At 41.4% G+C, this 12940-nt stretch overlaps 1 protein-coding gene across 1 annotated transcript in view; it reads right to left on the bottom strand.

The window, feature by feature from the left end:
• Positions 1 to 1293: 1293 nt before the first annotated feature.
• LOC119727448 overlaps positions 1294 to 12940 on the bottom strand; it is a 57111-nt gene continuing 45464 nt past the window's right edge. The window contains exons 7-15 of the mRNA XM_038199329.1: positions 11834 to 11956; positions 11155 to 11313; positions 9638 to 9883; positions 8642 to 8776; positions 7155 to 7265; positions 6201 to 6374; positions 5259 to 5442; positions 4138 to 4349; positions 1294 to 3151 (exon numbers count right to left, since the gene is read on the bottom strand). Of these exons, the coding sequence (XP_038055257.1) occupies positions 2916 to 3151; positions 4138 to 4349; positions 5259 to 5442; positions 6201 to 6374; positions 7155 to 7265; positions 8642 to 8776; positions 9638 to 9883; positions 11155 to 11313; positions 11834 to 11956 (1580 nt within the window). The 3' untranslated portion in view covers positions 1294 to 2915. The remainder of the gene's footprint in view (positions 3152 to 4137; positions 4350 to 5258; positions 5443 to 6200; positions 6375 to 7154; positions 7266 to 8641; positions 8777 to 9637; positions 9884 to 11154; positions 11314 to 11833; positions 11957 to 12940) is intronic.

The raw sequence follows: 12940 nt of genomic DNA, 5'->3' as shown, positions 1-12940 counted from the left end.
TCTTATATATAAAATAGAAAGACAGCAAAAATAACAAAAACCTTTACTACAATTCTGGCTTTCATCCACGATTGTAATTTCAATTTATTGAACAAAAATCCAAATCTACTAATCAAACAATAATGTTAACATGAAATAAATTGTAAACAGATTCACACTGTGCAGTAAGCGAAGTGCAGTTTCAGGGAGTGACTATAAAGCCTACATTTACCAAATTATATACAAAAACCCAAATAAGGAGAAAAATGTTCGAAAGCACTAACATTTATAGCATTTCTAACAATCTTAAGCTAAAGTGTTTCAAAAATAGCATTTTTGATGTACAATATATCATTAAAGTTGCTAACAATCGGAGCAAACGTTCTTTGTTTCTAAAGATCCCCAACCAGAGCACAAAAATTAAAACATTTTGCGTCCGCAAAGCCTTCAAAATCTCACAAGGGAAGTATGAAAACAAAATTGGAAAATTCAACTTTTGCCTAGTTCTACTACAGTTCTATTCGTCTAAACTAAAACATGCTGTTTCTTCGCATCCTAATAAGGTATTTGTCTTTTGGATTTTTGACAGTTGCTGCAAAACTTTTTTGTAGGCCTACATTGAAAATACAGACGGGAAAAAACTGGTGCCTATGTAATCAATAAGCATCTTAAAATCTTAACATTATTTTAGTTTAATTCTACTAGTATTTCCACACATTAGTCCACTTTTTTATTCTTAAATATGTGCAGCAAAATAAAGTTTCTCTAAAAATTATCTGATTGTTTATGTCTGCTAAAAATAACAATTTTAAAAATGGATAAATATAATATATCTGGAGGATTGTTAAACCTTGGCAGTATGTGCTCTGAAAGTTGTTAACGAGGGATTCTAGTTCTTTTAAAAGTTTGGTTTGAATAGTAATGTTTTGAAGTTTTCAATTATCTTCATAAAAATATTATAGACAAACTTAAACTTAAAAGTAAAAAAAAAGTCTCAAATGTCATCAGTGAAGCTCTGTGGTCTAGTGGTTACGGTGTTTTGACTCGCGTGCCCTGGTACGTGGGTTCGAACTTCGAACCCCGACAGGGAACATGGTGCTTGTGTTCTTGGGCCAGACACTTTATTACAATTGCCTCTCTCCACCCAGGAGTACAACTAGGTACTTGTGAGGGTAGAGACCAGAATGCGCTGATCTCGAGCTTCTGGGAAAATTGGTCTCATGGCCTGATGAACAGGGTTAATAATTGTGAAGCGCTTTGAGACCTTATACAAGCACCACATTATTATTATCATCAGAAAGTTGCGTTTGTTTGTTTTTTCTCAAAAATGGTTAGCAGGTGTCATTCACATTTTAAGGAGTTGTCGAACGACAAATCATTGAGAAATTAGTGCAAGTGCTTTAGAGAAATGAGTAGACAATTTGCGCTTCAAGATATAAATGCTATTCAACTTAAGAAATTTTACAATGAGACTTGATAATGATGATGAAAACCCACTGTGAGGGGACATTTATGGGCTAATTAATATTCATCCATTAAAATGTTTTCGTCCAGACATGAGATAAACATAATGGCATTCTATAAACCTTAAACGTTAATGTCTTCATTTGTTAACTTAAAGAGCACGGCCAATCGTTCTAATAAAGTCTAGAAACAACATTAAAGCGTAAACACGCGACTTCTTAAAATTAGAATTACTTGTCAAATATATATACCTCCTAAATATGTTAGTTGCATTTTAATATATAGTCAGAAGTTTTCCTTAGATGCAAGGCATATAGCACACACATGTCAGGGTTTCGAACTTTACGTTCCGGATCTGCAACTACGTAGAATTATACTAATATTAAGTGATTTTTTCCCCCCGTCATAAATGCCTTGCCTCTGTAAATAAGGTGCCATGGAAAGTCAAAATTGCTCACATTTGTTAAAAAGATGATACTGATTGGGTTTGTTATTGTTGTTTTTTTTCTGTGAAATCTACGGTTGATTTCAAGACTGCTTTTCCCATTCAGCAATCGCTGTTCTTAAACGCTGTCAAAGATTTCACGTGACCATTTGTTCATGCGGACGCTGTGGTCAAGCAAAAACCAACTTTCGCTAAACTTATTATTTGCTGCGCACTAAATTGTCTATCACTTGAAAATATGGGTGGTTCAAAAATATAGACGTTTACTCTGTCATATTGAGCGAGATGCTTGGGTGTCGTTTTTTATTTTGGAAACCTATTGGTGTGGTAGATCAAATGGTCTATAGGGTGGCCCTAAATGGAACAGCGTACTTCCACCACCCTGAGACTCAAACAACCTATGCCAATGCATGGGGAATTCTGTTGAAAGAAAAATGATAGCAAGATCGCCCGATTCGGTCCAGTAGTTTTTGTTCTAGAGCCTAGTTTGTGAAACAAAATTTGGAGTCATTTTGTCCTGATGAATTACTAAACCGCGTGAGTTAATTGGACAGAGGGATTAATTGTTATGTAACAGTACTCACATGAAAGATGTGTGCTTCATAAAATAGGCTCTGCAGCAAAAACTACTGGACCGAATCGGGAGATCTTGCTATCATATTTCTTCTAAAAAGATTCTCCATCCATTGGCACAGGTGGTTTGAGTCTCAAGGTAGTGGAAGCATGCTGCTCTGTTTTTTTTTTGTATAGGCAAATTCTGCGAATTGCAAGCCATTACTCAAGATGAACCACACTCGCACGTTTTCGTAGATGTTTTTGTGGTAACCATTTCGGTTGACATAGCATTGAGTGCACGCGTACGACCTGCGAGTGAGCATGCTTTCACCACAGTAATGACTTGTAATTTGAGGTGGCTGAATGTGTCTGTTCCGGGTACTTCACAAACTGCGTTACCGAGATTTAACCTATTACCCCGACACTGCATGACGACCGGAAGGGTCTGGTTTCGGACCTCTTTCTTTTTTGTTTAAATGGAGCTGTCGCCGCTGCCAAAGGAGCTGTCGCTGCCCTCGTTGGCCAGCGTGCAGAAAGGTTGGAACCCGCTCCACTTGCCACACTGCTGGCACAGACGCTGCGAGTTGCCCTTGACCCGGTAGGCGGGGTCGCAGAAGAATGAGACTTGATCGCCCAGGCCGAAGCTGTTGCCTGAGCGCACGCCGTTCTGGGGCTCGCCAGGGTTGGGGCACACTCCAGACACATCTTCTGCAAAGGGAAAGGAATGAGAAAGTCCTCATCAATTCGAAGAAAACTTGACGTCACAAACATTTATTCCTTCCTTCCTGCCTTGAAAGTGCAGCCTCATTATGTATGAGGATAAATGCACTTGCCAGAAACACCAGGGCGAACCCCTTCTCTTAGTGAAAAGTGTTGATGGGTTCTTTTACGTGCATTATACACACAGGACCTACGGCTTTACGTCCCATCCGAAGCAATGGTCAAGTGCCTTGCTTAAGGGCACAAATGTCCAGACCCGGGCTTGAACTCACACCACTGTTGCCTCTGAAACACCAGAGCATGAGTTCGTTGCTCTTATTAACCGCTAGGCCTTGACACTCGCGGTGAAATTAGCCGGAGTCCAAGTACGTCCAACTTTGGCAAATTCAGAGCACAAATATCAACCAGGGATTCACACACCTTTATAACAAGGTCCTTGGGACTTTACCCAAATTACGTTGTTATAACAGGTACCTTGTATTAACAGTTATGGAAAACAAAGAAAAGCAAAGACTTGGGACCTAACATTAAGCTTGTTATAAGCAGGATGTTATATCAACAGTGCTCTTCTTATCAGGGTTTGACTGTACTCCTGTTCACTTACCCGCCAAGTTTAAACCGGCTTTTATACTTTGAAACCCTCAGCAACATAGTTCCTAACTATTTCGTACCGATGCAGTAGGGCTAACCGAATTGTGACCGTCCACCACAAACTGACTGTAACGTTAATAATCTTCAAATTTTGAGGTTAATGCTTATTTGGACAGAGTACAACACCAGGTTTAAAATAAAACTGGTTGGACACCTACTTTCCCACTGGAAGTTGTTGTTTTTCAATGTCGATAAAAATGAATTCTTAGTGCAAAATCGACAGCCTAAAAGTACTGGAAGCTCCCAATTTTGGACTTGAATTTAGTACGGACTTAACTATGGGAATATCTGCCGTTCATGATTGTTGTTGACGATGAGCTTACCGGGTATGATGAAGGTGACAACTTCGCAGCCGTCGCTTCCGTCATTGCACTGCGCGTCCCGGGCCATACTGCCGTTCACCAGTTGCGATTCCCCAGTGCAGTTCTGCAGCACGTGCACTTCACTCATTCTGTCGCTCAAGACGTTGGCGCAGATGGAGCCCGACGCCCCTGTCATGTATTCTTCATACAGGAAGAAGTTCTCTCCGTAAATTCTGGGGAAAAAAAGAGAAGAAAAAAAGAAGAAGACAGTTTGAAATAACTTCACAGCTATTTTAAAATTACTCACAGACTCGGTGCATAAAATATATGGTCCCTGTGCACGAATGGTAGACTGCGTTTCGTGACCGATTGTGAGAGCTCCATTTGTGGAACGCATGAGTGTCTGTGAGTCTTCGGTCGATACTGGATTTTGGATTATGTTCGTGTAACGTTCAGCCGGTCCCCAGCGGTGATGCATGGCGCGGCTGGCAAGCACAGCCAACGGACATCAATAGTAGACGAATCAAATTCACTCTTGACGAATTCGGCAGGCCTCCCCGACAAATTCCGAGCATACCTCACACGCTCGCTTTAGCCCAAGACTATGCAGACACGAACATAATCCAAAATCCAAATGCACAACGAGCACCAGGGCCCGATGTCATGCCAAAAAGTGTCTGGTATCATGGAGGAGGGTGTTTTAGGAATGGGAAGTAAAAGGAAAGCACATTTTGGGTATAAACAACATAAATACACCATTTTTCTTGGGTTGTGATTTTTCTAGGCATGTGATTCTGTGGTCTAAGCTTGGACTGAACAATCTGGTATTTTTTTCTTCAAAATATTCATCTTGGTTTACAATAAAGCCATTTTCTCTTCACCGACGTACTTGATTTTTCACAAATAATGAAGTATAATTATGCAGTAAATGTATGCCGAGGTGTGCGGTGCAGAGGGATTCAGGCATGCCATTTTTCACACTTCTCGGGAAGGTTTTAGGCGTGTGATGGCGTGGGGGTGTGATCGCTTGCCATAAAACAGAAGGACAGATTATTTGGAAAGTTTGTATTAAAACCCTGCCGATCTACTTGTGCGTTTACACAATCACGTGGGAAAAAAAAATTGTCGTTGCTGCGACTTACATGATGGGTATCTGCGTAGCCGGTCGCGTGCAGCCAGCATCGTAGCAAGTCCTGACCGTCAGACATTTAGTTGGACTGTACAGGAAGGCAACGATCCACCAAGTGAAGTGGTCGGTGTCGTAGGTCCAGGAGGGTCCGTCTGCGCTATCCGTGATCGTGCCCGTACCATCCTTGATCCACTTGCCTGCAAAATCAAAATAAGCAAAATCAAGAAAAATAACCGAATGCGTATGCCAGCGGTGAAGAAGCACTACAGGGAGAGTAAAATATAACGAAACCCAAATGGCCGGACCACTTTTTGAATGAAGTTTTGCCGGTAGCATTTTCAATATCTAAGATATGAAAGTCCAGTCAATAAGCTGTCTCATAGTACGAGAATCATTCAATTGTACTTTTCAAGTTACGGAACTTTTGAATGCAAAAACCGTTTTAAAGTTCTGTCCACGGATCACAAAACAAGTAAAGTGTTCTTTCAGCAAAAGGAAAACAATTCTCACAGGGATGTATGTGAATTGTTTTCGTTTTTGCTAAAAGAACACTTACCTTTTTTGTGATCCGTGAACAGAACTTTAAAACGGCATTTGTGTTCAAAATTCCGTAACTTGAAAAGTACATGAGTGATTGGAATGATTCTTATACTAAAAGAAAACTCATTGACTGGGCTTTCACATCCTAGATTTTGAAAGGGCAACAGGCACCCAGTAAAGTACGATCTATCCCAACTAATTTGCAGCGGCCACTGCTATGCCAGATTCAAAATGACCAGGGTCCCATTTCACCACACTGCTAAGCACACAATTTTCTGCTAACTGAGCCTCTATCGATTTCATGGCGACCATTAAAAACAGTAAGCACGGCTAAAGGAATTTTCATCAGTACATACCTCAGAGAAAAATGTGGTTATTAAATTAGTGCCGTAACAATAAAAGTTAAGATACCAACCTTGCTCCTCATCGAAGTAGTACGCTGCCAGAGTCTCACCCACGCCCAGCTGCTCCATGTAATCCTTCAGGAGGAACGTCATGGAGGCAGGCCTCCTGAGGTTAACCCTGCTGCCTTGCTCGTCCAGTATGGACAACTCCGCTGCCCCTAGAGGGATCAAGCGCTGGCCCGGCTCTGTGTGGCACAAAGACACAATCACCGATGTGAGTTATTGCAGAGTGAAGTAAGTAAACGGGGGAATACGGCTCATCAGGCTAGCATTTATCTCCGGTTTCCTTTGTGTGAAACGGCCGAAAAACATTTCTATTCTGCCTGGGTGTGATACCAGTCCATTGCAGGTTGCTCGCAAGGCAATGTTGCATGGCTGTTGATGGATGAGGATCGGGGGGGGGGGGGGGGGGGATGGACATGTGCAATCCCCCCACTTTAAAAAGTGGGGGGGGGGGGAAACATGTCATGTTGTTTGTCCTCCCCCACCTTTTTTTGTCCCTGAATAAAATTTGTAGCCTACATTTGATCCTATAGCTCAGAATAGCTGATTCAATGACTCCAAACTTGCAAAAATGTTTGTTTAAATCATGAGCTTTTGCTAACAAAAATTGTTAAAGTGATCAGATATTGCTTCACATCGCACCACAGAGTGTCTCAAATCCAACATTTTTCAGGGCCCGCTTATAATTTAGCCCGAATCACACACTATAAGGGTTACTTCTGATCAAGGTATGTCCCCCTCAATGTCCCCTTCCCCGCAGCGATTGACACCCTTGTAATGTTTGTACCGTTTTATACTCCTTGGTGGAGAGAGGGAAGTGGGGGTAAAGTGGCTTGCCCAAGAACAAAACACATGCATGTATCAGCAGCAAGATCTGAACCACTGACCATCTGATCATGATTCGTAAACTCTACCAACTAGACCCCACTCCCCACAACCACAATTAACGGCAGATAGAGTACCTCCTTCGACTTTGCCGAGGTCCGGCAATGCTGCCAGGGCGTCGGGGCTAGAGACGTCTACTCCTTTGTAGTTGACTTCCACCCTGGTTTGGTCACGTGCTCTCAGGGCTCCTGTACGAACAAGGAGAAGACCGGAAACAAGACCATTTAATTTCAATACATGGGTCCCCAATGATTCTTTGATTCATTAGGCGAGCCCTCAAATTAGAATCCCTCCCCGGACCGTTCGGGGTTGAGCCCGCCCAGTATGTTGAAGGGATTGGGACCTTGCATGGAACCGATCGGCCTGGATTAACTCCACCAGGCTTCTACACCATGGCTCTGGCTAATCACAAAGGAACCAATTTGCGACGCGCTAATCCTCCAGTAGGCAACAATGACTGTGATGAGATTCATAGAAGTTGCCCCTGTTAATCCCAGCGGGCCGAATAATCCTCCAACAATGGCCAGACTTCAATTTATGTTGCCTATTGTGAAACCCTGAGTCACCAGTTTAGACCGATTGGGGCGTCACGCTTCAGTGACCGGGTGGCTTCTGGCTTCGTACCGATTGGGGTGAAACAAATTAGCATACCGGACCCGGTACCCGAACGGTCTGTTATCTGATGGCTCGCCTTACTCGTTCAGTCTGTCACACAGTTAAATTACTGAAGACCACCGTGTAAAAATGAAACCTTTCATTCAAACTGCGCAACAGTACTTGCCAAGTAAAATTCTTTAGCCAATAAAGTGTTAATGGAAAAGGTTTGGGGAGTTTTGCGAACTGATAAACGATCACTGCCGTGGCTGATTATGCCTTGAATCCCTCCCCATCTGTCTGCCAGACACACTGCTCCGACATGGTAATCCAGAGTTATTTTTAGGCTTGTACCACGGGGCAAAATCTTGGTATTTGTTTCAAGTCGGTCATATCATGAGTAGTTGTCACTCCATCTTTTGCTCTCCGTTTTCCTGTCTGACTGAACTTAATTTTTCTTTTTTAGCTTTGAGACCTGACAATAATGCAATATGATAATGACCTGACAATAATGCAATAGGTCACTGTTGATAAAGCTATAATACATTATCAAATTGGTGTTTATTGGTCTTTTGCTCTTGAGCATTTTGTATATGCAAGCTAATGTAGGGTACCATGGCAAAGCTTAAATTTCTTGCTTAAACTACTAGGCAGCAATCGATTTCACGAAACAGAACAAACAGCGTATACTTACGCAACAAATTCATTGCGCAGCTGCGCAATAAACTCGCGACCGCCTTCACAAAACTTGGCATAGCTGCGCAACCTCCGGAGCACACATTTATTCCCTTAATAATGCAAAGGATCCATCTTTTTTTTTTAAACCAAGTTGAAGTTTTTAACTTTTTTTTACTGAGGTAATGCACAATGCAACAGCAACCAAGTCCTGCAATATGGCTTTGATACAGTGGAGACCATTATTTTAGATTAAGTGAAAGAAAAAAAAAAAAAGGACAAAATCAAAACCTACCCTCAGGTAAACTCAGTCGGAAGCCAGATTTGTCCTCGTCGATGTTGCCAAACTCAAAGGCCTTGGAGGTGTCCTTATTGTAGAGGAAAGTTGTGTACTCATCGAAGCTCTTCATGGGAATCGGGACAACGTTCCCTGTGGCGAGTCACAAAAAGCAAGTAAATGAATGTAAAAACACCAATAACATTAACGGTATACAAATGCTTCAAAGCTCTTCCAAATTATTACCCCTGATTATCGGGCCGTGAGATTAGTTTTTGGCAGCATTTTGAGATCAACTCAACCTGGTCTCTACCCTCAATGTAACCAGTTTTACCCCTGGCTCCATGCAGAGGCAATTACAGTAAAGTGTCTTGCCCAAGAACACAAAAATCAAGAGCCCAATCAGACATCATAACTACACATACATGTACCTCCTTCTGGTTGAACATGGTAGACATTGTCGCTGTCCACACAGTTCCTCTATACTTCTGGGCGGAGAGCAATTGAAGTAAAGTGTCTTGCCCAAGAACACAAACATCATACATCCCATTTTAAACCACAACTATATGTACCTCCTTCTGGATGAACATAGTAGGATTATTTGCTGTCCACAAAATTTACTTACACTCCTTGGTGGAGAGAGGCAATTGTAGTAAAGTGTCTTGCCCAAGAACACACACACAATGATTCCCATTTCCATTTACACCATAAATATATGTACCTCCTTCTGCCTAAACATAGTAAAACCTGTCGATGTCCACAAATTTTCTTTATAATCCTGGACGGAGAGAGGCAATTGTAGTAAAGTGTCTTGCCCAAGGACACAAACATCATGATTCCCATTTCCATTTACACCATAAATATATGTACCTCCTTCTGCCTAAACATAGTAAAACCTGTCGATGTCCACAAATTTTCTTCATACTCCCAGATGGAGAGAGGCAATTGTAGTAAAGTGTCTTGCCCACGAACACAAACATGAACCCCAGTCAGACATTGTAAGTATATACATACCTCCTTCTGGTTGAACAAAGTAGGACTTAATACTGTCCACAAATCTGTCTTTGGTAGCTACTAGCTGCAGGGTGATGTTGGAGGGGACCTGCAACGTCGCGAGACCGTTCAGATCCGTCGTGGCCTCCGCTACGATCTCGGTCTGTCCGTCGCCGCGCTCCACCTGGGCCTTGACGCTGACCTCACTGAGCGGAAGGTCACCCTCACCCTTGTCGACGACCACAATCATGACGGGAATGGTTGAGGCTACGTTGAGAGAGATATAAATAATCCATGCATTCATAAAATGAGATTAGTCTGTTGACATTTGTTATAAATTTTGTTACGGTAATACAAGCATGTCATTTACAGTAAAAAACAAAGCTGTGAATTTCTTGTTTCAATCTTGATTATTTGTGCAACGACAGATTCCATGACAGTCAGTAAAATTTTGCATTTTCACTTTGTATGCCTTAAAGGTAGGGTACATGTACATTGTATATTGTCATTTGTGAATTTTTTTTCGTTTAAAGCTGCAAAAGTGCTAATAATCTAAATACAAGTGCTCAACAACTAACCTGATGAAGTTTTAGCACAGTGAATGCTGTACATTCTAAGAACACAATAGTCTAAGATTTCGGTTTCAATTCAAAAGTTTCCGAGTCATGTTTTGAATTAAGACTGAAATCAGCATGTGGGATACGTTCTCATTGCAGTTATGCGATGTCACGCACTTAACTGACGAGTAAGAGCAACCGCGCTCGTGTGTGCGTCGTGTAAACGTTTGCGCCTACCCATACGCGGATTCCCCAAATTACAAACAAACCACTAAAGAAAATGTCCAAAAAATGTGTCACTTGACATATCTTTGGAAATGGCCTTCTTTTATTGTTTTCTTCAAAATGACAGCATGCCAGAACGAATAATGTCACAGGGAGTTTAGTGTCATTACTATCTTTAAACCTTGTAAGCTTTCATCCACTTGTCAGCTACTTTTTGGGTAGCTGCATTTGATATACTCTACCTTTAATGTACGCCGTTTGAAATGACTGCGTACATTATGTCATATTAGGTTGCATAAGATGCAAACATAATTTTGGCGATTCGCAATGCAGTGCGGCACCAAGAGTTTGCCATGGAGAGTCCATTTTGCAAGTTTACTGTCGACAAAACATGGCCCATTTGAATGAGTGTCAGTAGACAACTAGAGCTAATTTGTTATAGATTGGGGCACAGCGTTCTGCCGCCTTACAGAAAAGACCATATTGATAAAAAGAAAAGAAAAGGGCAAACAGATACTCGAATCATACGCTTACAAAACTACTGACCGGAAAAACAAATAATTTCAAATGTCTCGATCTACGACTTTGTCGACCATCTCCCACAATGTGCTGGGAAAAATGAACTCTCCGTGGCAAACTCTTGGTGGCGCACTGCATTGTGAATCGCCCGAATTAAACCACTGACAAAACGTGAAATGCGTCATGAATGAAACGTTGTACAACTATATCCTGTTCAGAGCTACTGGGAGTACATACGATTGCAAGATTCACCGTCCCCAACAAACGTCGGTGGGCACGGCCCGCACTGATACTGCTTGATAGAGGTGACGCCCTCTGCTGGTAGTTCAGCACTGACGGGTACGTCGGTACACTCCACATCTTGGAAGCAAGGTTTGTCCAAGCAAGTCGTGGTATCTGAGTAAAAGACAGAACATGCCAGGGATTTAGCTAAGATGCACAAGTATGCCCAAACCATACAGAATTGTACTAAATGCCCTGAAATTATTTGGAGAGAAGACTTCAGGTTCATTGCTTAAAAGTCTTTGTTCAAAGCATAAATGTTCTAACTTCAATTCCCGCATTAAAAATTTGAAAAGTTACAACGCCTAATTGGATTAAAGTTTTTGTTGCAACAAATTCGTTGCATTAAGTTGTGATGGGTCTTTCACTGGCAGTGTCTTTTAATTTTCTGTCTGAAGACATATCTTCAGCCATTTTTGTTTGGGGATTTTGAAAGCGTTTCCAGAAAAAATCAAATGACTCTTTACAGGATATCTAATCAATCATTCATTGCTCAAAAAGCAAAGATGTGAAACAGTCTTTGCAGTTTGTCGCACGTTGCGAATTGTCCCATTTACAGCTATTTAGGTCAATGAAATCCTTTCGAGAATCCCGTCTCCATGTATGAGATTTCAATCGACCTTTGAGTACCTACCAATTCGAACGCATTTGTTTCCGTCACCCTGAAAGCCGTCATTGCACTTGCACTGGAATCCCCCAATAACATTGATGCAGTAAGCGTTAGGGTCACAGCGATTGTTGTCACATTCGTTCTCATCTGAAAAAGTTAAAAAGACAAACTTGAAAATAAAGCTCCAAGCATGCCAAAGCTGATAAACAGGCTTCAATACTCACCCTTTTTGTAAAGTTTTGGACAGACTTTATATTGATTAGACAAGACTTTAGACAGACTTCGGGTTTTGCCCCGGGATTGGGCTCATCACATTAGGAGCCAACCAAACTTTAGATGTGCAACAAGTTTGTGGATCTGACTGAAAACCTGCAACTTGAGAGAAGACACCAGATTTTATTGACCCAAGACTTAGGACTCTGTCAAGACAAGGTTCAGGGAATTATGACAGTGACGAATTGGGGAATTGCCAACATATAGGGCTGGATATATCTCAGTTGGTGGAGCACTGGAAAGGCAATCTGGAGGTCACAGGTTAAAACCCCGCTCCAGTCAATTTCTTTGCCCAACTTTAAAAAAAAATATGAATAGATAATTGGAGGCATAACTGAAAAAAATTCAAAACGTAAGAAATAACCAAGAAATTGAGACAAGATAAGAAAGGACTGCATGCGATGATTTTGAATGAGGAGCCAAAGACTTGTGACTTAAGAAAAGATCTGTAAATGGAGGAAACATCTGAGGACTTCAGAACTCAGAATGAGACAAAGTGATTGAGGCAATTAAAGATAAGACTTGAGACAAAACTTGTAACAGTCTGTTCAAGACAAGATTCTGAACTAGAAATAAGCAAATTACTTCCAACAGACTCAATTACTGGAGACATAACAAGGACTTGAGACCAAGAAATTGAGACAAGGCAAGAATTGAGATTCAGGACTTAATTAATTTGAGTAAAATTCAGAACTCTGTTAAGACAAGATTCTGAACTAACAATAAGTACCTTACTTCAAACTGACCCAATAAACGGCGATATAATAGGGACTTGAGAACAGAATAAGGACTTAACAACGGACCAGAAATTGAGACAAGACAAGAATTAAGATTCAGGTCCTAATTTGCGTTTCAGAA

Source organism: Patiria miniata, unplaced genomic scaffold (assembly GCF_015706575.1).
Source record: "Patiria miniata isolate m_02_andy unplaced genomic scaffold, ASM1570657v1 HiC_scaffold_20, whole genome shotgun sequence".
NCBI classification, from domain to species: domain Eukaryota; kingdom Metazoa; phylum Echinodermata; class Asteroidea; order Valvatida; family Asterinidae; genus Patiria; species Patiria miniata.
This window is presented reverse-complemented; position numbering and strand designations above follow the sequence as displayed.